General features: G+C 38.5%; 5 protein-coding genes and 1 long non-coding RNA gene across 9 annotated transcripts in view; 3 read left to right on the top strand and 3 right to left on the bottom strand.

Moving 5' to 3' along the window:
• The window catches only part of LOC100181864 (cleavage stimulation factor subunit 2), a 6677-nt gene extending 5228 nt beyond the window's left edge, over positions 1 to 1449 (top strand). Inside the window, exons 9-10 of the mRNA XM_026838625.1 lie at positions 178 to 323; positions 1159 to 1449. Coding sequence (XP_026694426.1) covers positions 178 to 323; positions 1159 to 1269 — 257 coding nt within the window. The 3' untranslated portion in view covers positions 1270 to 1449. The remainder of the gene's footprint in view (positions 1 to 177; positions 324 to 1158) is intronic.
• Positions 1450 to 1904: 455 nt separating this feature from the next.
• Positions 1905 to 8858, bottom strand: LOC108950309 (nuclear receptor subfamily 5 group A member 2-like). 2 transcript variants are annotated; one of them, XM_018815744.2, is made up of 11 exons: positions 7071 to 8858; positions 6426 to 6559; positions 5803 to 5910; positions 5405 to 5573; positions 4208 to 4345; positions 3914 to 4037; positions 3600 to 3744; positions 3302 to 3425; positions 3102 to 3236; positions 2677 to 2779; positions 1905 to 2241 (listed from the first exon to the last, which is right to left on the bottom strand). In XM_018815744.2, exons 1-11 carry the CDS (start codon positions 7165 to 7167, stop codon positions 2127 to 2129), a joined length of 1392 nt encoding a protein of 463 aa, XP_018671289.1. In that variant the 5' UTR covers positions 7168 to 8858; the 3' UTR covers positions 1905 to 2126. The 2 variants fall into 2 exon arrangements, with proteins under 2 accessions (XP_018671289.1, XP_026694441.1); XM_026838640.1 differs by lacking the exons at positions 6426 to 6559; positions 7071 to 8858 and adding an exon at positions 6043 to 6146.
• Positions 4210 to 25209, top strand: part of LOC100186630 — a 31745-nt gene continuing 10745 nt past the window's right edge. For all 3 annotated transcript variants that reach the window (XM_026838638.1, XM_026838639.1, XM_026838637.1), the window contains exon 1: positions 4210 to 4291. In XM_026838638.1, coding sequence (XP_026694439.1) covers positions 4265 to 4291 — 27 coding nt within the window. In that variant the 5' untranslated portion in view covers positions 4210 to 4264. The remainder of the gene's footprint in view (positions 4292 to 25209) is intronic.
• On the bottom strand, positions 9471 to 13786 carry hdcl (histidine decarboxylase-like protein). Its single transcript, NM_001100128.1, is given in 12 exon segments — positions 9471 to 9518; positions 9813 to 9947; positions 10247 to 10468; positions 10625 to 10715; positions 10848 to 10915; positions 11193 to 11287; positions 11439 to 11505; positions 11701 to 11819; positions 11968 to 12126; positions 12593 to 12713; positions 13142 to 13350; positions 13642 to 13786. Coding segments are annotated over 12 exon segments (1479 nt in total).
• LOC100183445 (3-hydroxybutyrate dehydrogenase type 2-like) lies at positions 15101 to 17971 on the bottom strand. The gene is made up of 5 exons (XM_002128803.4): positions 17690 to 17971; positions 17270 to 17439; positions 16149 to 16327; positions 15648 to 15740; positions 15101 to 15253 (listed from the first exon to the last, which is right to left on the bottom strand). The coding sequence occupies exons 1-5, from the start codon at positions 17935 to 17937 to the stop codon at positions 15197 to 15199; spliced, it is 747 nt and encodes a 248-aa protein (XP_002128839.1). The 5' UTR covers positions 17938 to 17971; the 3' UTR covers positions 15101 to 15196.
• On the top strand, positions 21921 to 22982 carry LOC100185818. Its single transcript, XR_182202.4, has 4 exons — positions 21921 to 22070; positions 22127 to 22212; positions 22623 to 22701; positions 22822 to 22982. It is a non-coding gene; the product is annotated as an uncharacterized LOC100185818 (long non-coding RNA).

Here is a 25209-nt window from a genome sequence, read left to right as displayed (position 1 = left end):
GAGGTGTGGCTATGTGTTCTTAACTAGAATTATTACAGAAAAGCTAAAAAATTAATAAGATTTTATAAACATAAAACCTTTTCCTTTTGTTTCTTTATAGTTGTTAAAAAAAAGTTGGAATTTGTTTAAAATATTGTGTTTAATTTTAAATCTTCTCACACTTGGTTATTCCCCCAGGTCGTTCTTCAATGGACCGGGGAGGACCCCCAATAATGGGGGGGAGACCTCCGATGTTGAGGGGGGGTGATGGATCATCGGACCCACGTAGGGGACCCCAACGTAACGCGATGGATGAACCCACATCGGAGCAAGACCATGAGAAGGTGGGTTGGGGGGAATATATAGTATTGTGGGGTAAGATGGGACACCTTTAGCACATATTATCTAAATATACTGATCGTATTTTAAACAATTAACAACGGTATACGGGAGTTGTTAGGATACGGTTTTATATTCTTTGAAAGTTTTTTTTTAGTACCAAATGGAACGAGAAAATTGAATAAATTTATGTTACATACATTGTCGCCATTTTGTGCCCTTTATTGCTGATTTAATGGGTATAGGATAATATTAGATCCTTTAAATTAGCAGGAACACCATGTGCGGTAATGAGCATGAGGTGTTTGTGTGTTTGGGGGGAATGAGGTGTATGTGTCAATGTTTGTGGGGAATGAGGTGTATGTGTCAATGTTTGTGGGGAATGAGGTGTATGTGTCAATGTTTGTGGGGAATGAGGTGTATGTGTCAATGTTTGGGGGGAATGAGGTGTATGTGTCAATGTTTGGGGGGAATGAGGTGTATGTGTCAATGTTTGGGGGAATGAGGTGTATGTGTCAATGTTTGGGGGGAATGAGGTGTATGTGTCAATGTTTGGGGGGAATGAGGTGTATGTGTCAATGCTGGAAGGCTAAAGCTGTAGATTCAGGAGAAGAACAAAAAAAATTAATTAGATCAATAAAATCTTACAAAATTTTAAATTACCCCTCGTGATTCACATTTTGGTCTTTTGTTCAACTTGTGTGTTTTATATGGCTTTGACCTTGTGCACATGCATGTCAGTAAACATAGATCATGAGGTTTTTGTGCAAATTTAAAAATGCTGTCAGTTCAAATACTCTGTTTCTTTGTAACAAACATCTAACCCCCCCCATATTACAGGCCGCGTTAATAATGCAAGTTCTCCAACTCACCCCCCAACAAATCACCATGTTACCTGAGGAACAACGGAAGAGCATTATGGCTCTAAAGGATCAACTACAACGACAATAAACATCATCAGTGGAATGTATTCAAAGACATTTTCCATCAAGTTTAATATTTTGGAAAAATTTCACAAAATTAAAAACTTGAATTTTTTGTGTAAATACCAATATCCATGCTTTTTTCTTAAAAATGTCAAAATTCGCTAAAAATCACTCGAAACTGCCCTATTAAACTTATTTACTACAACTATGACGTCATAATTAAAGCGCGCCTCGTGGAAGCTGCAAAGCACTGTGACGTCACAGAGGCGCTTTTTCAACCGGCGCCTCGCGTTTTTTGAGCTCTGTTGTAACTTGCTACTTTACAGGAAGGAGCTATACACGTTGTTGCGTGGGAAATAATATTACAGTTGTTGTTTAGTAGTTTAGAACAGTGAATAAGCGATATACAGTGTGGCGTATTAACAGTGTATATAAGATTAGAAAACTTCGAATTTGAAGAAAAATAATATTTTTAAAAAAGTTTTGTTCCTGCAGCACAATGAGTGTATGACGTAGGTGTGTGTGACGTATACAGGGTGTGACGTATACAGGATGTGACGTGCACAGTGTACACAAAGGTAAAGCGAGTTACATTTAATCGCGGCAATGTTGTGAGGGTTAAGGTGGCTGTACACAGTATTCTGCCTGCGAAGACGTATGCAAACCCATCACCGAGTTCCGCATGCGGCAGCGAAATCCGGACAAAACAGACAAAACGGACGATTTGTGGGTACTGTTTACAGCCACCTTAATGCTTTACAAAGGCGCATCCTGAAAATATGAAAATCCCAGAACCGCCGGTGGGCGCAGCGGAGTTGCGTATGTACACATACGTGAATTTATAAATAATATATTTACTTCGTTTATGAGATTAAACGCCTGTTATATATCATTTTGTATAAGTGAATCCGCTGTGGTGCCCAGTCTTCGAAAGAATATGCTCATGACGTCATCAGCTTTGACGTCAGACAGTGCCAGCCGTAATAACGAAGCTCTCCTAGAATTTAAAAATAAAATCACATTTTTCAAAAAAATAATAAAAATATTTTTTTGACAGATTGGTTAAGAATGTTTAAGTTGGGCGTGTGACGTCATAAATACATATCACGTGCAATCGAAGATAAATAAAACGTGAATGGTTGTTAAAATTTGGACAAATTTGGAATCGGGATTTTATGAAGTAAGTCATATATGCGTTGTGTGAACGTTATGTTTTCCTACAGTGTAATTAATTCATGTTTATCAGGTTTAGCAGGCACGCTTTTATTTGACATTTTTTACAAGTTTTTACCCGTAGCTTGTTTTAACGATTGTTGTTTTGCTGCTAATCCCATTTCTTCGTTTTTTTAATTAAACTGATGAAATTTATATTATGTTATTTCCACCAGATAGTACGAGAGTCACCCACACACCATGGTGCCACCCAACCCACCTTTCAATAAGTTCCATGGCGTCGTGATACTTCAACCTGAGGTAAGTTTCGAACGCGGTACGTACTCGGGTCTTCTCATCGTTGTACGTTTGGTTCGAACCTTCTGTTTTGGATAAACGTGGTATTGATAACATAACACATAAAATAACATTATTTCCTGGATATTTCCCACAAGTTACGATAACATTGCAACCCACTGTGTGTTGCTTCTTATAGTGTTCAACAGCCGCACCTTTTAACCAAATTTTATCCTCATACAGCTCAGCCTACTTTTTATACACGGCTTTAACCAATGCTTTTTCATTTATTTTACGCGTAGCTATGCCCCCCTAAAATATATCATAGATAGAGATAGCGTGTTGACCTCACCCACATAGAGCACCTCATATCCACTGTCGCGTTATAACACATATAACACCGCTCACCCAGCATAGCGACACTATAAACAAAGTTTCGTTCAATCTCGTCCAACTTTATCGATGATGAATTTATTATTAATTCGTACACCCGCACGATGGCGCTATGTGCCGGTTCCGTTTCGTTGAGGTTCGACTGATTTTCTGTTTTACAAAATAGTGATGACGTCATACATTAAAAAATGCTTTAATGACGTCACAATACCCACCATTGTTATCGAAGCTTTTGTTAAACAATGCGCATTGTTGTAACATTCCGTAATCAGCGGTTATCGGCCATCTGCTGAGTTCTAGAACCATCAATATTTGCCAATTGTGTCTCAATAGCTCCATCTACGTAATATAGGACGTCACGGTTATGTTTATGACGTCATCAATGAACAATGTCGTCAGTTTTACCAAATTTGGAACAATTGTTTTTATTTTATAAAACATATACTTCTCAGAAAACTGGATCTGGAAAAAAAATGATCTTGAAAAATGAAAAAAAAGTGTGACGTCACTTACCCTGTTTGTGACGTCCATCTCGTTGAATGGAGGGCATGACGTCATCCATTGTTTGATTGTTCGAAGCGACTTGTGTGCTACGTCACAAAGAGTGGCGCCAAAATAAGCGCTCAGGAATGGATGCATTAGAGGGCTGAATGGTGGGCTGGGGAGGAGGATACGTCATTAGTGATGACGTTATCAACATGACGTAAGTAGCATGACGTAAAATATTCACAGGAATGAACACAATTTGCGTATTAATATCGGTTTAGCAGCGACGCCTTTTCTTAATTATTTTATTATTACTTAAAATACTGATTTAAGAACCTCACCTGGTTAGCATCGGGTGAAACGGTGGTACTAGCGGTTGTCGATCTGTGTTGTACATGGCCGCATGGTGGCGGTGGCGAGCTTCGAACCAATTGTATGGGTTTGTGTGGCGTAAAGATGCTTCGTCTGTCGGGTTATAATGTGTGTGATAACTTATTTAAACACCTGTGAAAAAGTGGTGCAACCAATTCAAGGTTATTGTTTTGTTGACATTTGGTAAAACTAGCTGTCACAGTTACTGAAGCTCCTATAAAAAATATACCAAAAATGAAAACTCATAATCTTACTCAGCTCACCTGCAGTTCGAATTGATGACGTAGGAGCCATTATCGGAGCCGGGAAAGTCCCCAAGTATGACGTGGCAGGGGAAGTGTCTCCAGGTATTAACGTTGTTGTGTCTGGGGATGCCATGCGTGGTATAGAAGGTGGAGGGTCTGGAAAAGTGGGGCTAGGGGTTATATAGGGTGTCTGAAAAGTGGGGCTAGGGTTATATGGGGGTAATAATTAAAACAGTTAGTGGGTTAGTGGGTAAGGGGGTAAGTAGGGATTACCGTTATCAGGAATGTTGTGCATTATGTGGGAAATATAAAATGACAATTTTAGTTGGTTGGTGTACTTCGGGCTTGCACCAAGTTATGTTATTAATGTTATTGTTGTTAGAATTGTAATTATTTTGTTGTTGTTACTGTATTTGTAATTTATATGTTGTTAGGTTAGCAAGTGTTTAGGATTGCTGTTTAGTTATCTTTGAGTGATTATGTAGCTTATGGTTTATGATGTATAGAACAATTAAGGTATAGGATATGACGTATGACGTAGAACGTAGAACGTATGACGTAGAACGTATGACGTAGAACGTATGACGTAGAACGTATGACGTAGAACGTATGACGTAGAACGTATGACGTAGAACGTATGACGTAGAACGTATGACTTAGAACGTATGACGTAGAACGTATGACGTAGAACGTATGACGTAGAACGTATGACGTAGAACGTATGACGTAGAACGTAGGACGTATGACGTATGACGTAGGACGTATGACGTAGAACGTATGACGTAGAACGTATGACGTAGAACGTACCACAAGTTATGACGTATGACGTATGACGTAGAATGAATGACGTAGAACGTATGACGTAGAACGTATGACGTAGTTAATTAAATATTTTAATTTATATAGATTAGCCCGCTAAGCTGAATATGTTGTGTGACGTCATATAAGACGCGTATTATTACATCTTGTATCATTCATGTGACGTAAGATATTAAGCAGCCTGTTATTAGTGTGATGTCATAGTAATATATTATTACATCATAAAGGATAGAACATTTGTACACCGTATTAATATTGTGACGTATTAGGACAAAAATTATCCGTGACGTAGTAGGCTAAGTACTACGTCACGGATTTCAAAGAAAATCTTAAATCTCGTCACACGTTGGTGGTATGACGTATATTTGTAATAGCAAATAGTTTGATAGCACTCACTTTGCGCCAATTTCTTACTCGCCTCTCTCCCACTTATATCATGCGGTCTGTTGTCGCTAAACGGCGAGCTTGACATCGGGGTTTCTTGGCGTTGCCCGCCGGAATCCAAAGCCCGAAACCCCGCCGATATTCGCTCAAAGTTGTGGGAGGCGCGGGGTCCGCGTTCGTGCTGTAATATCAGAAATTAGATATTTAAACAGTTTACATAAACAATACACCCAAAAATATAGATTCTATAAGAGTGAGGTCTTTAGTGAGGCACACCTGAGACCTGGGATGTAGGTCTATTACTCCAACACCCAGGGTGCTACCATCTAGACCCCACTGCAATTGAATCTCTTCATGGCTAGTCACAAATAAATACATAACATATTATAGAAACAGTATACCCATATTACCTGAACCGCTTCTTCCTTCATATCGACCCTCAAACACTTGGCCAGCCTGCACGCTCTACATTGGTTCCTATGCGTCTTGTCGACCTTGCAGTCACCTTTACTTGAACCCTGGAATGATAGTTGTTTCAGTAATTTAATCTAAATTATTAACTAGTTTTTGTAGTTCGAGTCTTTGGGTTCGAGGCTAGGCCCTGCTACCCAAAGAACATAGATATCAGTTGTATATCTATTTACCACTACCATTGTGTTTTCTTGTGCAAGACACCTAGCGGCAGTTACTCCAACCCAGTGGTCACTAATGGGTTGTCCAAATTCCCCCGCCATGCGAGGTTAAATAAGTTACATACGTGGTAACTCGTAAGCGGGCACGAGGTGTATGAAACAGAACAACCGTGTTATAACGACTGTCATTACCTACCATGCGAGGATAAACAAGTTACATACGTGGTAACTCGTAAGCGGGCACGAGGTGTATGAAACAGAACAACCGTGTTATAACGACTGTCATTACCTACCATGCGAGGATAAACAAGTTACATACGTGGTAACTCGTAAGTTAGAAAATATGCTAACGGTGCCTATTTTACCCCAATCCACTATGACGTCACACCGCCCACTCTTACCTTACAAACATACTTCCGGTTCCTCCTAATACTTCTCTTAAAGAACCCGCTACAGCCATCACATGCGTACACACCATAATGTTTGCCCGAACTACGATCGCCGCATACACGGCATAAGATGTTGAGGATACGACCTGTGTGCAGGTAGAACGTTATGTTGTTACTATGGTAATATTATACTTAAATAAGAGACTGACGATGCCGTTTGGTCAAAATCTCTTTTTTATTGAACAATGGGTTTGGACTTGATTTTCTGTTACGTTTTCCTCCTTGGCACCAAAATTTTTAATGTATTTTTTTACACAAGAATCGTTCAACTCTATGAACACCAGATCAGGNTCAGATTCGCGGAATTTATTACAAGTTACATTCATTTTACATTTGACTTATAAATTCAGACACATTTTGCTGTTAGATCATATCCGTTTTATAAAAACTATTTTTCGTTACCTATGTTAAATTAAACGCGATTATTAGATGTCCATCATCATCGTATTTTTTGCAGTTTAAGAGTTGTTAAGGTCGTTAAAGTTAAAAATACACCGTATATGTGACGTCATAAAAGTTAAATACATGACGTCATAAAAGTTAAAACGTTTAAAAGTTAATTAAAACAATCAATCAATAACTATTATGGCGTCTTACTTTTCTTCGGCGTCGCAAACATCGCTTCTCTGACGTCATCAGCTCGTGACGTCACTTTCCACTGTGACGTATCTCTCCCGTATGACGTACCCTCCATAGTTATGACGTAACAATGATCAAAACATCGCGAAGGCCGCGATAAATGGCGGCGAGCCTTCTTCTAACCGGGGATTAGTTCAATTAAGCGAATAATCCCCAACAAGTCGCAACAACTAACCTTGCTCGGTGCAAACGATGTTGGGGTAATATGGTATATATGGGGAAATTGAGACACTTAAAACAAAAATATAGGCAAAATTACAAATGAACCCCATTTTTTGTGATACCATGAACTTGTACTATTAAAAAAACAAACTTTTTTTGAGTTATGATTTATATTTGGGTTATGATTAGTAAAATACAATTTCATATTTTAAAACTTTGAAACTTGAAATTTTCTTAAAGTTTCTCGCGTATTCGAGTAATCTGATAATTCTTAAGTACAATGCTTCTCTATTACGTCACATCATCAGTTATTACGTCACATCAGCTCAATCAAGCGTGAAATTGTAAGATAATCAAAATTTTCACACGATGTTCATTCATAAGTATCGGATGCTTGTGATGTCATAATGCGGATATATTAGATAACTATCGGGATTGTGACGTCATATCCGATATATCGCTTTCTTGAAGTTTAATACATACGTCATAACAGGGATTGTTAATCGACGGGTTCTATTTTAAATCGTAACAAAAACTTTCAAAGAAAATCTTAAAGAGTTAAAATCGTTTAAATGTTTTTGTAACTATATCTGTTTCAATGTTTTTTAAACATTTAAAATTTGAAAATAAACTTTAAACACTTTGATCAATTAACACTCGAAAACAACTTTCAATTTGAATACCAACAATGAATGATATTTATTTATTCAAGTGTTTCATTTTATTTAAAGAAATGTGATTTCAAAATATCCACGAAAATATTTGCACCTAATGCAAATACGTTAACGGATTAAGCTTTAATTGGTTGATTGTATTTGATTGTTACGTCACTGATAAACCTTCTTGAAGCCACTCGAACACCTCCGTTCTCATGACGTCACAAGCACGAGTGTTGCGTCATAACCGTGAGAATTTTTTTTGATTTTTTCGAAAAACGATTGTCATAATTTTTGGTATTTTTTTGCATAATCGATGACGTATTATGACAAGTAACTCGCACTGTGACGTCATACTGCGTTAACTCCGCGTCCCACAAGAATTGACCGTAAAATGACGTCATAATAGCGTATCATAATCGTCGATTATGTTAAAAAATATTTTAATCCTGTTATTCGCTTTTTGCAAATATTTTTGCAATATTTCATATATTCCGATTTTCTGGCATTTTAGTTTGGTATTTAAGTTGTTTTAAATTGTGTTTTTTTTATTTATTTCTTCGGATGCGATAGCGAAGACTGAACTAATTAAAACAACGAAGAGAGAGGAATTAGCAGCTAAACGTCAGTCGTTAAAATACGTTACTGGTAAAAACTACTTAAATAAAAATAACTTTCAAGTTGTCGCTTTTCGCATCTTCAACACAGCGTGTGTTGATTGACATTCGTGTATAGCGACCACCGCGACTATTGTGACGTAATAATAGCTTGGCAGGTGGAACGATAATTGCTGACGTCACAGAAGCTACATTGTGACGTTTTGGCCTTAACTGTTTTCGATATTTTAAGAATGAATGATCGTAACTTATTTATCCTCGCATGGCGGGCAACGACAGTCGTTATAACACGGGTGTTCTGTATCATACACCTCGTGCCCGCTTACAAGTTACCGTGTATGTAACTTATTTATCCTCGCATGGCGGGGCAACAACAGTCGTTATAACACGGGTGTTCTGTATCATACACCTCGTGCCTGCTTACAAGTTACCACATATGTAACTTATTTATCCTCGCATGGCGGAGCAACGGCAGTGGCTCTTGAGTTACTAAATATATAATTTTGTAATTACCTATAAACAACTTGCGCCATATATGTATATTGTAACTATGATATATGTTGTATGTATGTGTAACTCGCGTTATCCTCGCGTGGCCGAAAATCGACAGTCGTTATCACACGGGTTTAACACCTCTTGCCAGCTTACGAGTTACCATGTATGTTACTTTGTGGGTGATTATCATGTTCCGTGAATCTGGTCGTGATCTAGCACTCATATTGTTTTGACGATTCTCGTTGCATCGTAACATAATACACCAAGTGCTACTAAATGTATGGCATGCAAACTACATCTTTAGTGCATCATTAGTTGATTTTTGTTTTAGCAGTTTCTTGGAAAAAAACCCACGTTTATGTACAAATGTGAAGCTGTTTATTTCGTAACAATGGTTGATATGCGTCACAATACTCGGCATCACGTGATCATAATTGTCCCGCCATTTCTGTTATGACTTCCCAGCATTTGTTAACCTGTGTTTTCATTGTGGTTGGTTATTTATCATAGAATACATATCTGCTATTCCGAAAATATACAGTTTTTAACACCCAACTGCTGGGGTAATGAGATAATTCTGGGCTAAATCTCAAAGCGCGGGCCTTGCTGTAGAACCTCGCCCATTCAGTTTAGAATAGAGCCCCCGAATTTCGATGATTGAAACCAAATATACGCGTAGAATTCAACATAGAAATAGCTTGCAAAGTAACTTTATCTTACACGCATGACCACATAAAGGGTTTTCTCATAGCAAATACGTTATATATTACCTGTTCAATGCTACAATGCGTTGAACCAGTGCATATTCTAATAAAATACACCCCGTTTAATGTAGCTGGTACAATGAAAATACGTCTGTCTTCGTGGATCTTGTCGTATAATCTCTCGTTTAAGTCGTTTTCATCCTGGAGATTTATAAGTTGTTAATTATAGTTGCCACTCCTATGCCCACACTCATGCTGCAAGCTATTGCATATTGTGTACAGTGGATAGCCTACTGTTAGCACATAATACCCCGTCTTTCAAAATCGTGTTTTTACCAATCAACAACGCTCTTTCAGAGTCGTAAGGATAAGGTTATATTTCTGTAAATATTCTTTGTTTACTACCAAATGGGACGATAAAGGGGAATAAAAACATGGACCATCTTACCCAAACCTACAAAATGGCTACCACCCCCCATGCCACAGTTGTATCTTCTTACCTCCAGTGAGCTCCCGGGTCGTTTCAACTTAATACAAACCAAGCCGAGTATGACGGGGAATAAAACTTCAAATCTTCCATCGCATCTAACAAGCTCCTCCAAATGTTTGGCTTCCCTAACTCCCCTTCGTATATGGGATCTAAGGCCCTCCACTCCAACCATGCGGAGGACGAACCATAACTTTAATGAACGGAAGCGGCGCCCGAGAGGAATCTGCCAATGCTGTAATCGGAATTGGGGTTGTTGGAATATTTGAATGTAATTTGTTTATTCGGGCGTGACAACGACAGTCGTTATAACACGGGTGTTCTGTTTCATACACCTCGTGCACTTAGATTTATTTACGTCATCAAAACATACGTCATCACATTACGTCACCCTGTAATCGATGGTAGCGCTCTCAGTATTATGACGTAGATAAAGTGGGTTGACTTCGGCTGAGTTGATGAGATCGGTGCTGTCTCTCACCCTGTCAATCAAAAGTTAGCTGTCAATCAAATATTAGCTGTCAATCAAACGTTAGTTGCCAATCTAACGTTAGCTGTCAATCGTAGTTGCACATTGATATTTTTTAACCGCTAGACGACGCACAAGAGCTTACCACATAGCCGAGCAATCAAACTGTACCATCAGCCATTTATGAGGGTTAAAATTGAACGAGGTGGCTCTCTGTCAAATAAGATGAAATATATTCGTTACCTTAGTGAGTTATAGGAATGTTTTATTTTCTGCTAGTGTAAAAAAACAAGAGGCGTAGTAAAGATATTGGAAAACCCACAAAAAAGTATTTAGAAATTTGTTATCCGTATCCTCACCGCTCATAAAGAGTGTTGCTAATTGTTAAAAACACGATCACGAAATGTGTGATATTATGTGCTAACGGAATTTGTCTTACCCCACACCGCTTATGTATACACCACCATATATATGTATATACCACACCCACCTCTATGCCTTTACATATAAACCTAAACTCGGGGCAAACCAAGGCAGCTCCCGCGTATGCGGCGTCAACGTGGCACCAGATGTCTTCTGTCTCACCTAATATAATATATTCGTTTGAACATGAAAGCAAAAATCAACTTAATTAAAACAACGAAGAGAAGGGAATTACCAACTAAACGAAGCTCGTTAAAACACGCTACGGTACAACCATACAAACTCACGCTACGGTACAACCATACAAACTCACATGTTTTCCCAATCCCCTCCAGATCGTCGAAGGTACAACATGACGTAGTTCCTATTGTGACGCATACCTGTGACGTAAGAATGAAGCTTATTTCTTACGTCATCACACATAATACGCTGTCCCACAATACGCCATCACATATTACGTCACCACACAATACGCCATCACATACTACGCCACCACACATTACGTCATCACATACTACGTCACCACACAATACGCCATCACATACTACGTCACCACACATTACGTCATCACTTACAAACATTGGTATCCTGCCAGCTTTTCTATCCTCTAACACAGCTTCCTTTAACACCCCACCCTCCAGCGCACCGTCGTCTTTAACACGTAGCCTCCGTACTTCCACCAATGACAATAACCCTGTATGATATGTATTGTTGGGTTTAAACTGTGAATGAATTAGGTTATCAATCCTTGCGTGGCGGGCAACGACACATAACACGAGTGTTCTGTTTCCTAAACCTCGTGTCCACAAGTGACCACTGGGTATATATATGACGTAACAAACCTGCTCGTTCCACGCTTGAATGACTACATTGTGACGTGTACGCCACCATGCGGCCAACTATATCGTGTGTGCGTTGGTTAGGATCACGTGATAGCTCTCGACGAATCGTCTTGCTTCTAGCAGCAATAAGGGCAACCAGGGTCGCCTCGCTTGCCGTGCCTGGAGGGAGGTGTATTGTTACATATGTATTGTGGTGTCTAGTTTAAAGTAGTGAAACGGAAAACTTTATACTTTTAGTTCAACGTGTTGTGTATCTTTTGGAAAGAAAAAAATTGGAAATATGATGAAGGGTAATTTGTTGGACTTATGTCATAATTGGCTCATTACCGCAATTATTCAATTCTTTCTGTAGGGCGTAGGCCATGTACCGTTTGTACTTCATGAAATAGATTACCAATACTTAATAATGGCGAGGCACACCTAAAACTTGGGAAGTAGGTCTACCAACCCAATCCGGCCCCCACTGAGACAGTTTATAGACACTTAATAATAGAGATTCTATTCTATAAGAGTGAGGTCTTCAGTGAAGCACACCTGAGACATGGGATGTAGGTCCATTACCCCAACACCCAGGGTGCTACCATCTAGCGAACCCATTACCCCACTCCCCAGGTTACATACAAACCTTGAATAACGCCACCCCCTGGTCCATGACCACCATGTATGAAACATTCAGGTAACCCGATGGCCTTTCCCAACCAATCCATCATCACTGTTTCAAGTTCTGTACACGATGGTGACGACGCCTGTGGTTAGATGGGTTAGTGGGTGAAGCTGTTATATTCGAAAAGATAATAGGGCGGGAAAAGAAGGTACAAATTGCCACATAATATCAAAATTTACTGATCGTGTTTTAGACAATTAACAACGGTCTATGGGAGTCGTAAGAATACGGTTTATATTTCTTTGAATGTTATTTGTTTACTAACAAACGGGACGGGAAAATAGGATAAAAAGTGTCCCATTTCACCCCATCGTACTATAAGTGAATTGGATGTAGCAACCACACTTTATTTTACGCTTTTACTCAAGTAGTTTTAACTCGTAGCGTATTTTAACAACTGTAGTTTTGCTGCTAATTTTCTTTTCGTCGTTGTTTTAATTATTTTGAACTTCGCTATTGTATTCGAAGAGATAAATATATTTGAACCAGCCATATAGTTATTCACCATACCCATGAAAAGCCAATACACGGCACTCCGCTGCACAGCATATCAGCCAGCATGCTGGGATAACTAGCAGACGATGGGTAATACGAGAAAAACCCGGGTGATTGCCAATGCGTCATCCCGTCCATTACTATCCGCTCGATGTCGCTAAATACTTCCTGCCACGACTCGGGGCGATCTGGGGGTGACTCGGGTAGTAACGCTCGCATGAAACCTGTGGTGGAGGAGTGTTAGGGTTCGAATCCCGGCGGGGGGAGTTACAATAACACCTAATGCGAATGAATGATATAAAAGTTAAATTGTTAACTTTAAACGAGCATATAATAACACACCTACATACTATAAGCCATGCACGTGTATAAGTTGGAGGATAATTGTCGTGGCTTATAAATGTGTTTCTGTAACTGCGCATGGTTATGACGTACAAAACGCATGACGTCATTCATGGTGTTGTGACGTCATATACATGATTACGTTACCACTTACCTTTATATAGAGCACCTACCTGGCTTAACATCTGAAAATGTTTGTCGCTTGTCTACGTCACAATAATACTTGATGACGTAATCAACCATGTTAGCAGCGGCAAGTCTGAAGGCTTCGGGTTCGATTCCCAGCCTGGGTACTTCGACGTTATTGTCCTCCGTCATTTTTGCAGCGGATTCTTTTCGTTGTTTTAACAACTGTCGTTTTGCTGGTAATTTCTTTCTCTTCGCTGTTTTAATTAATTTAGTCCTATAGCTACCGTATACGAAGAGATAATAGTTATGAATAATACTAAAGAGTTTTGCGTATAACTTGTTTAACTACCGCTGTAATGTAGCTTACTCCCTTTCTTTGTTCTTGAACACGTGTTCGTATATTCTATATGTTAATGATTAACTAAAATTAACCGGGTTGAGAAGCATTAGTCAAATTATAACTACGTATAATAATAAGCTGTGATGTTTTATAGGGTGGGGGAAGATGGGACACCCTTTCATTCTATTTTCTCGTCCAATTTAGTAGTAAACAAAGAACATTTAAAGAAATATAAAACCTTCTCCTTCCGAAAAACCTTGACTGTTGTTAATTGTTTAAAACACGATCAGGATATTTGCATATTATGCGCTAAAGGTGTCCCATCTTACCCCACCCTACTATATGTAACGTGAATCTGACCCTGATCTAGCACCCATATTGTTGGACGATTCTCGTTGATAACTAAGTATATAAACTACACGCTTATAAATACATACAATATATCACCCCCAACAAAATAATTACGTGATAATGTTCATTGTGATCTTTATATTACATTTATGACGTCACAAGCATCTGGTAGATAGCTTTGTTTGTTCATAAAGATCAATTCATTGAATAATCATCGAATTTTAACAAGTGTAAATGACGTAACAATCACCGAACGCTGTTACGCCAAAATCTCGATTTAACCGACTTATTGTAACTTATGTTCTGTTACTTTTGCTACCAAACGTTGGTAACCACGTTTGTTCACATCAGATGGGCCGTTTATAAGATTATTAAATGTGTAGTAGGACGGGGGAAGATGGGACACCTTTTCGTTTTATTTTCTCGTCCCATTTATTATAAACAAAGAATTTTTAAAGAAATATAAAACCGTTATCTCACAACTCCCAGGATATTTGGAAATTATGTGCTAAAGGTGTCCCGTCTCCCCCCACCCTACTATAACTTATTTTATCGTGGATGTAATGTAACTTACTTTATCCTCGCGTGGCCGGAAAACGACAGTCGTTATCACACGGGTTTAGCACCTCGTGCCAGGTTACGAGTTACTATGTATGTTACTTTGTGGGTGATTGTTTTTTAGGTTTTTTTTAGTGACCACTGGGTTGAAGTAATTGCTGTTAAGTGTCTTGCCTAAGAACACATGCGCCCACAATGGTAGCAGCGACGAGCCTCGAACCCATTACCTCCGTGTCACAAACATAAACACAACATACTATACATAATATTTATTAAATGATTAATACTATGAGTGACGTTAAATGATACAGATTATTGCATAATAATTAAGAAAGTTGATTATTACGTCATTAAACCAACGACCACCCGCCGTCTATGACGTGTTCGCCTCCAGTGACGTATGATGACTGCGCAAAAATAAGTGGTTATTATGTCATAATGGGAATCCTTTGATTAAAAAGCTAAATACTGTATAGTCGTTTTGTTGGGGGTGCAGAAGTGACATGTAACACCAACTTTTAAATGGTTTGACATTATGTGTTAGCAACTCAGTTTTAAACTTGAAATAGATTTTACCCTGCCATTAGGTGTCTATACAAATCAGAGCTAAAGAAATGACTAAAAGTCAAATATCCAGTCTTATATAACACACATACCATCATAACCCGCTAAAGTAAAAACAACGACTCTACTACCATCACCCTCACATAAACCCCTCCGTCTTATTACATATTACCCCCTAAACTCAATGCATAAACCCCCACCCCCAACACCCCACCCTATATAACCTACACCCCATACCTCATCACTTGCAAGGTACACGGCGAGTTGAGCGACTTCATCAGCGCGTCCGAACCTTCCAGCTGGCATTCGAGATTCAAACATAGAACGAGCCTGTGGGCGTATCGGTTAATATGGAATATATTTGATCACGTTTTCCTTGTATGGCGAGCTAAGATAGTCGTTTTAACGCGGATATACTGTTCTATACAACTCGTGTTTGCTTACGAGTTACCATGTATCTAACTTTGTGGGTGATTGTTTTTATGTATTGCTTACAGTTTAGACAAGCCATTGGTAACCGACTAACCGCTGGGCAATTGTTGTTAAGTTTCTTGCCCAATGACACATACGCCTACAGTAGTAGCAGTGATGGGCATTGATCCCTGTATCGTTTGGTTTTGATACTACTTGTCACATCGCCGAACTTATACAAACAACTGTTTAAACAAAAAGCAATCAATTCAAGTTGACCTATAATACCTTTATACTCAAAACATAGAAACATTATACACATAATACCTTAACTGGGTCTTGCTTTGGATTATTGTTGATTCTATCATTAAGCGAGGGTGTGTCGATGGTACCAGGTTGTATGCAGTTACATCGGATACCTTGGCTTGCAAAGTCGGTAGCTACTGACTTAGTAAGACCCACTATGGCAGCTTTGGTGGTTTGGTATACACATCGTAAGGGGACACCTGCGGAGGTTATAAGTTATGTATAATAGTAATGTGATGAATTTTATTTGAAGGGATAAATAAATAATTAGGTCTAAAACCCACGCCCTGGACGGAAACCTCACCCATATATAGAATATGTGTTCAGTTTAGTTAGTTTATTTTTTGTGGCCAAGTAGTTAGTTTTCATAGAATGTGGTGGATTTTATTTGGGGAGATAGATATGTGTTTAGTTGTCTATATGATAGGCAATAACAGTCTAAACCCTGGGTGTTGGGGTAATGAACAAAATCTGGCCTACATCCCAGGTCCTCTAACTAGGACCTCATCCATATATATAAAATGTTTGTTAAAAAAATAGTTTTGTTAATCATTTGGCACATTGCTGTTAAGTGTATTGTGTAGTGTCATAACTTATTAACTAGTTGTGTGATAATGGCCAACTTGGCATTAGTGATACATCTATGGTAGTATAGCATGGCACGTTGTAAGATCTCACTCATATAGAATAAAACCAATTATCACAATATCTGTAACTTTTATATTTATTTGTTGTGAGCTTAAATATTCACCAGTATTGCGCAACTTTATTTATCCCCACATGTGTCCGCGCCTACACCATACATAACATAAGTTAACCATATATCTGTGGTTTATACCACACACAAGTTACATACCATTCAAAGTCAAACCCCCTGTATATAACCATTCATACAAACCCATTATAAAAGGTGTTTACCACAAACCATATAGACCAAGTTACATACCTTGACCACTATACCTACATGGCTTGCTGTGGAACCTCACCCGTACATAATAAAATTCACCCTCCTTACACAACAATGACCCCGGGGGAAGGGGGGGATTTTATTATGTTTAAGTGAGGTTCTACAGTAGGCCATGTATGTATAGTGGTCAAGACCGGGTTAAGGACGAACTATTTTGCGCAATTCCGCTACCCACCTATCTTGCTAGAAGCCACGGACGACATATTAATAATATTCCCGCACTTCGCGTCAATCATCTTTGGTAAGAATGCCTTGGTCATAAAGAACATGCTCTTAACGTTAACGGACATCGATAAATCCCATGACGCCTCATCACAGTCAAGTATTGTGCCATGGTGAACCATTCTGTAGATAAAGGCGTAAAACGGGGGGTGTCTGGGGTGGCATGTCACCCTAGATTTTGAATCAGGGGTCACAGTACATGTTTTAGCACCAAAGTATTAAGCTTAAAAATCTTTTACCCTGCTGTTAGGTGTCTATACAAACAAGCAGAGCCGAAGTATATTGCATTCACCACATTAATCAATGTGTTTACCCATACACTGCAATAGCTTTAGCAACTCGGCAGCGAGCATAATGCACCCATAATACTTACCCAGCCACATTGAATAAAACATCCACTTTGGGTATAGTAGCAGCATAAGCCAAAATATCATCATTTTTCGTGACGTCCAATTTCGCAACGAAAATACTCCCAGGTTTTTCGATTTCTTTCAATTTCTCGAGGTTTATATCACTTGCGTAAACGATAGCACCCTGGGCGGCAAACGCTTCCACGGAAGCTCTTCCAATGCCCTGTGCCGCTGCAGTCACCACAATAACTTTGCCTGCCAATCGACCCATCTTCTTCGCCTAAAGAAATGACCCAAATATTACAACTGGGTGCTAGTGAAGAATCCACCCCCCCCACCTTATTTGCTAACCATTAACCACTAACCCCCAGGTTAGGTGTTGATGGTTAGGGGTTAGCAAAAAAGAGGGGGGGACTCTTCACTAACACCCTGTTTACTTTAAATAAATGCGACTTATTTATCTAGTGTGGCGGACCAACGACCGTCGTTATAACAGACGTGTTCCAGTGCCTTCAGCTGTTTACCAAGAAAGTTTTTGTTTACTTTGGTTTTATGTCAAAAGTTTACCCGCTAGACGTCGCTCACGAGCTATTAAAAATTTGCCGCGTCAGCATTATTTTATTGCCGTTAGACGTCAGTAAAGATCGGGTTGTTTTGTGTTCCACTTATCAAATAATAGACGCGAAATATATAAACGAGTTTAACTTTTTTTTGCTCCCGTGGCGGAGCAACAACAGTCGTTATAACATGGGTGTTCTGTTTCATACACCTCGTGCCCGCTTACGAGTTACCACGTATATATGTAACTTATTTAACCTCGCATGGCGGGGCAAACATGGGTGTTCTGTTCCATCGTGCCTGAGTTGCCATGTATGTAAGTTTAAGTGAATAGTTTTTTGTAAATGATAATTTGGACAACCAATTAGTGACCACTGGGTTGGAGCAAATTTCGTTAAGTGTCTCGCCCAAGGACATATACGTCCACAATGGTAGCAGCATCAAGCCTCAGTCCATATCCATACTAGACGCAGGCGCTAACAAACTGTGTCACGGCGCCGGGAAACTTACCATTCGTGTCGTGACGCCGCACGTTTACGCTGTGTTAAATTTTAAGGAAACATGCGCACTGTATTTGGGTGTTGACATCATTTATAATATACAGACGAACCGGTTATGGGCCGTGTTATATTTTTCCGTTCTAAGAATATATTGGTAGACTAGACATTAGACGTAACAGACGACCCCTAATGACCGAACAATCATGTTTGTCATGTAATAATTAACCGCATTTAGCATTGTTCTGCAATACGAGATATTTATGACGTTTACATGACAAAGTGGTTAATTACAGAAAAAAACAATCACCCACAAAATTACATACGTAGTAACTCGTATAAGACGTAAGCGGGCACGAGGTGTATGAAACAGAACACCTGTGTTATAACGACTGTTGTTGCCCCGCCATGCAAGGATAAATAAGTTACATTTACTCATTCAAGTTACATCGTGTTTAGATATTTGCATGTATTTTCCCAGCCGGATGTTTTGAACAACGCCGATTGTTTTCTCACAATCCTTGTCATGATTTATAATCACGCGTAACAATCGTGAAATGTTACGTCATGAAGCGCGATTGTGAAAGAACAAACAGGTAGAAAGTTGGGCACGAAATTTTAGTGAAACGTGAAAATTGTTGGTAAACCAGCAGACATTTAAACGCGCACCCCATGCCCGCTGCCGAGGTGTCTGATACATATGTTCCCCTGTGTCCAGGGAAGCAACAATCCGCCTACTCGGTCCAAATTCTCCTAAAATCGTGACTGCATCCCGGGTGTCGGGGAAATGGGCCAACTGCGGCAATATTCCAATTTCGATTTTTCGTTACGCTGCAACGAGTTCAGCTTACTCGGTCTAAGTTCTGCCAAAACAGATATTTCGACAAAAATTGCATCATGTATTCAAATGGGACGTTACGTATTTTGTAAAACTTGGTCCAGACTATTATTTTCAAGAACCTTTTTACCCGTAGCTTGTTTTAAGGACTGTCGTTTTTGGGTTGATTACCCTCTCTTTGTTGTTTAATTGTTCCGATCTTCGCTATCGTTTTCGAAGAGATAAATAGCATTATGTAATGTAACTTCATGAGCGTTAGATCAGGGTAGGGTTCATGGGATTCATGGCAGTTATTATACGGCATAATATATACTCGCACCACCACCCCTCTATATAAAGTTATGTGTTGGTAATGTTGTTGCACAACTTGTACGTTGTATAGTAGGGTGGGGAAGATGGGACACCTTTAGCACATAATTTCCAAATATCCTAATCGTGTTTTGAACAAATGACAACGGTCTATGGGAGTCGTGAGGATACGGTTTTATAATTCTTTAAATTTTCTTCGTTTACTACCAAATGGGACGTGTAAATAGAATGAAAAGTTGTCCCATCTTCCCCCACCCCACTATACAAAATGCACTTGTGGTATGAAACAGATATTATGACGTAACACTTGCAACAACCATTGCAAAACAATCACAAAGCAATTTAGGTTGTGACGTCACAACGCTGTTGGTATTTTTGCTTAATGTGATGTAATAATAAACGGGCAATGAAATTTCCGGGTTATTTCGCGACCGCTATAGTTTCATCACGTGACATACTTGTTGACTTTGCAAAAATTTTGACTTTGTTTGGAAGTTTCGGTTCAATCGCGTGTCGCGATTGTTTAACTATGATGTCATACTGTATATAGTAACAATACATACCGTCCCGTGCTGAAATAACAGCGACATCTATTATAAGGTTTAACTCCTTTTGCACACGGCACCAACGAAACTTCCAAACTTACTTTCGATGACGTCATATAGAGGAATATTTTGCTTTTCGTTAAAACGAGTTTCGGTTACTGCCGCCCATGCGTCTTACTGCTATATAATATAATGATAATATATTTATATTAACTTTTATTTTCCTCTTCGTTAACGGTATATAGCAAAGAATAACAAATATTTAAACTGAAAAAAAAAGAATATAGCGGCAAAACGACAGTCATTGAAACACGCTTCAGTTAAAGCATTTTTGCATTTAAATATTACGTCATACATGTTGCAGCGTGCTTTAATTCAAAACTGAACATCAATTTTTTAATGACTACGCGGGAAATAAACAATTAAATCGTCGGCGCTTTTCCTTCGAAAACATTTCACGTTTTCCCTGGGATTATGACGTCACAAACCGATATTATGCAACCGAAAATCCCCATTGTCACGCAATAATTCGATTTGGATTGACAATGTTTGGAAATATTTTGTGACGAAATATTGCCGTTTATTTTGATTGCACTGTCAGTCATGTGGGGTAAGACGGATACCATTAGCATATAATATCCCATATTTCCTGATCATGTTTAACAATTAACACGCTCTTTTAGAGCTGTTAGGACACTGTTATATATTTATGTTAATATTATTTGTTTATTACTAAATCGGACGCGAAAAGAGAAATGAGTTGAATTAGGTGAAAAAATGTTAATTCTTGTAAACAGTTTTTAAATATTACGTCATAACACGTATTGTGTTTTGTCTGCACGCAACAATTGTTGTGGTGTCATAATAAGCATTTATTGCAATTCATGCACAACAATTGAATCTGTTGATTAACAGAATATTTAGTATCCTCTACACACGGTGTATGCAAGCCAAAATCCAAAATATCCCGTTGACAAAACCCACGTCCATGGTTTACGTTGTGTTGTAACTTTTACGTTTACGTTGTGTTGTAACACGTCCATGGTTTACGTTGTGTTGTAACCATGATATTTACATAAATAACGATCCAGTAACACGGTATAGATCAATTATCCAGAGTTGCGTGAGTTCGTAGGTGATTTTCCCGTTTTAATAATTGATAAATTTGTCTGTGAGATTTTAGACGAACGGTAGTTCATTTTGACAATCAATATCTGTCTTTCTTACTTAAGAATAGGGTTATCGGTTCATACACATGGTTCCTGTTAGACCAATGAGAAACGGCATGCATTGTTACATCATACACGCGCTTATGTCGTGTAACAGGAACCAGACAGATATAAATTGGAAACCAGAACCTCGGATCGGCAGTCTAAAAGTTTCGAGGCTCGAGACGCAGACAGAAAAGTTTAGGAAAAAACTTGAATTCGCAGTAAAATTTATTTTACTCTTAATAGTTAAAAAATTTAACCAGAATTATTTAAATTTTTGGATTATTTTTTGAAAACTAAAACTTAAAATATAACTTTTGGTTTATTATTTTAACAGAAAAAAATTCAACAGTTTTTTAAAAATAAAGCTCAACAAATTAATTAAATTAAAATGAAAGTCGCCGTCGTCTTCATGTGCATTGCATTGATTGCCGCCACACAAACAGGTAAGAGACTTTGTGTATTCTAAATAAGATTTTATATTAACCATGTATTTTCACAGCCGTTGTAACTCGAACACGAAGATCCAACTTTAGATGGACTCCTCTTAAATGGAAGCGGTTTCAATATTTGCTCCAAAACCCACAGGTAACTAAATAGAACTTTGGGTTTAACATCCACATTTTTTTAACTGGGGTAAGATGGGACACCTTTAGCACATAATATTCAAATATCCTGTTCGTGTTTTAGACAATTAACAACGGTCAATGGGAGTCGTGAGGATACGGTTTTATAACTTTTTGAATGTTCTTTGTTTACTACGAAATCGGAATATATTAAAAAAAACGTATTTTTTTGTGCATGTCACAGAGTAATATGTCACCTCCCAATGGGACGTTTCATAGGTTATAGAAATCCCCCCTAAAAGCAATCACTCACAAATTTGCGTACGTGGTAGCTTGTAAGCGAATGCAATGTGTGTATGAAACAAAACACCTGTGTTATAACTATAAAATGCGATTAGACATGCCAGACTTATATACATTTAATTTCCACAGAAAAACTGCCAATCACCATGCCATATGACGTCACCCACCACATACGCAATCCCGTCTTGCCCTAATGCCCCTTTTCCACGTAAGTTATAACGCTGGCCTGGATTCGAACCCGGGATCCCTGGTTTTCTAATCCTGGCCTGGATTCGAACCCATTACATCCCTTGCTCCCAAATCTTTACCTAATAATTTATTTTTACAGCTTTTTGCGACTTCTGCCGAAAGGTTTACGGTTGCAACAATGTTCCACCGATGTCCTGAGTCTCCTTCATCGGGGTTCGAACCCAGCAACTTTTATTTCCACTGAAATTTTGTTACTAAATGTACAACGTACCTGATTAATAAACAAACGTTCTCATACAACTTCATTCATAAATTCAATTCTAAAAATAGAATTTAGTCAGAATCGCTACTATGACGTCACACACACTTCGCTAATACTTCCGTCACAATGGGGATTGTCACGTCACGAATACAAGACGAGGTTTCGCGACTTTAACATCCGGAAATTTTGCTACATGATGTTTGTTTATAATGTCATTGTTTGTGGCCCTATTTGTCTTATTATGACATCATCGGCTTGGTTATGACGTCATTGCTTTGTTTATGACGTGATTATTTATCTTAACGTTTATATATTGCAGTGGTTCCCAAAGTTTTTTTAGCGCGACCCAAATCAGAGTTTTATAAACATCTCACGACCCATAGGTAATCCTTTAGCTGGTGGCCACCTAAAATTTTGGGTTCAAAATGTTCAAATTAACTTTGAAAATGCGCGATAAACATGCTGCGGCAGCGTAATTCGCTTGACTTGCGCAGAGTCGTAAAAACACCGAGTAGTCCAACTGCCGTCTTTGTGTGTTCAAAATAGAGCAAAAGTGGTGACTTTCGCAATGAATTTAAACGAACTTGTTGAGTTTTATTTGCGATTTCCTTTTGTGGAAAGGCGTAAAACAGCTTCTATTTACATTACCAAACATTTTTTTGAAAAAACATATAAATTTCAACCATCATAACGGCTAAATATAAGGCTGAACTACAGCGCAAACCTAACCCGAACGCTTAAAAAGAAAAAAACTCGTTTTAATAAATTTGAATCATCACCTTGGCGCGACCCATTCTACAACCCTGTGCGACCCATGTTTGGGTCGCGACCCATACTTTGGGAACCCCTGATATATTGGGTGTCTTAAGTCTTTACGTTCATATGGTTAGTTATTGTTCAACACGTTTGAATGGATACGGTGTCCGCTTCACGTTAAATCGTGGATTTAAAATGCATTGATTTGTAACGTTGTAGTTATTGAGGTAATTAGGCAACTCTGGCCTAAATCCTAGGCCTCATAAAATTAAGTTTCCCACACAACTCCCACGGCCTGTGACGTCACACACCCTTATCTGAACTTGTCCCTTATATGGAGTTGGGAGAAATTGACTTTTCGCTTTTTGTAATTGGGGATGTTTACAATATATTAAGTTTACAAAGACACCCACACACTCACATGTCATGTTGATATATTGCAGATGTTTCACCAAAAACTGTTGGCATCATCAGTGCTTGTGAAAGACTGAGTAGACTTAGTGAAACATCTGCTATATTACAATATACTAGGGTTATGGTGGTTGTTCATCATTACATCATCATATAGTGTAGGTTGGGTGTATGGCTGGACTTTGGCATCCGCCGTTGCCTATAGTATAATGAGTCTATACTCGATAATTGAACCAACCTTGATATTCATATTAAGGTTTTTTTTAAAACATGCAGCAAAAACTGTTGGCATCATCAGTACTTGTAAAAGATTGAGTAGACTTGGTGAAACATCTGCTATAATATAATGAGTCTATACTCGATAGTTGTAACCTTGATATTTATAATTAACTATTAGTCTATAACACGATCTATTGGATTTTAAAATTATGTCATTGTTTATTGACATCCTGTGACGTCATAAACGTTTTGCGGGAAATTCCCTTCAAAAACGCGATCTCGGAAATTAAAATATGACGTCATAGTAGCGACGTTCTGTTCCGATTCGGAAGTCCTTTTACACCCGATACGCGGTTTTAGCAGATAAGTGTTTTATTTAATTCTGTTTTAATTAAATACAACTAAGTAGAAATAAAACTCAATATAACGACTGTCGTTATGCTGTTGATTTCTTCTCTTCGTTATTTTAATTATTTCGATCTTCGTTTCGTTTTCGAAGAGATAAATTGTTATACTATTATTGTTAGATGAATCTAGAACCGTCCAGTGTTATCTCTCTATGACGTATCAATCTCACTTAACAGCATTGTGACGTTGGTGTTTCACCATAATGGGTCAATAGGTCAAGTGGTTAGGGGGGTAGAGGTTCAAGTATCACTTCTACTGGTCGTTTACTTTATTGACGGAAGTTTTAACAATAAAGTTTTAATTTTAACAAATTTAACAATTTAATTAGTAATTTCCGGTCTTATCATATTTAACCTAATTTTTTCCGCGGTTTTTCCCCGGAAAATTTTTGTCTAATATTTTTTTTTATTTCGTTTCTTTACATCGTCGTGTTCAAGTTTGGGCGGGATTTCCCCACAAAGTTCCCCAAGA

The sequence above is a fragment of the Ciona intestinalis genome, unplaced genomic scaffold (assembly GCF_000224145.3).
Source record: "Ciona intestinalis unplaced genomic scaffold, KH HT000101.2, whole genome shotgun sequence".
Taxonomy (NCBI): domain Eukaryota; kingdom Metazoa; phylum Chordata; class Ascidiacea; order Phlebobranchia; family Cionidae; genus Ciona; species Ciona intestinalis.
This window is presented reverse-complemented; position numbering and strand designations above follow the sequence as displayed.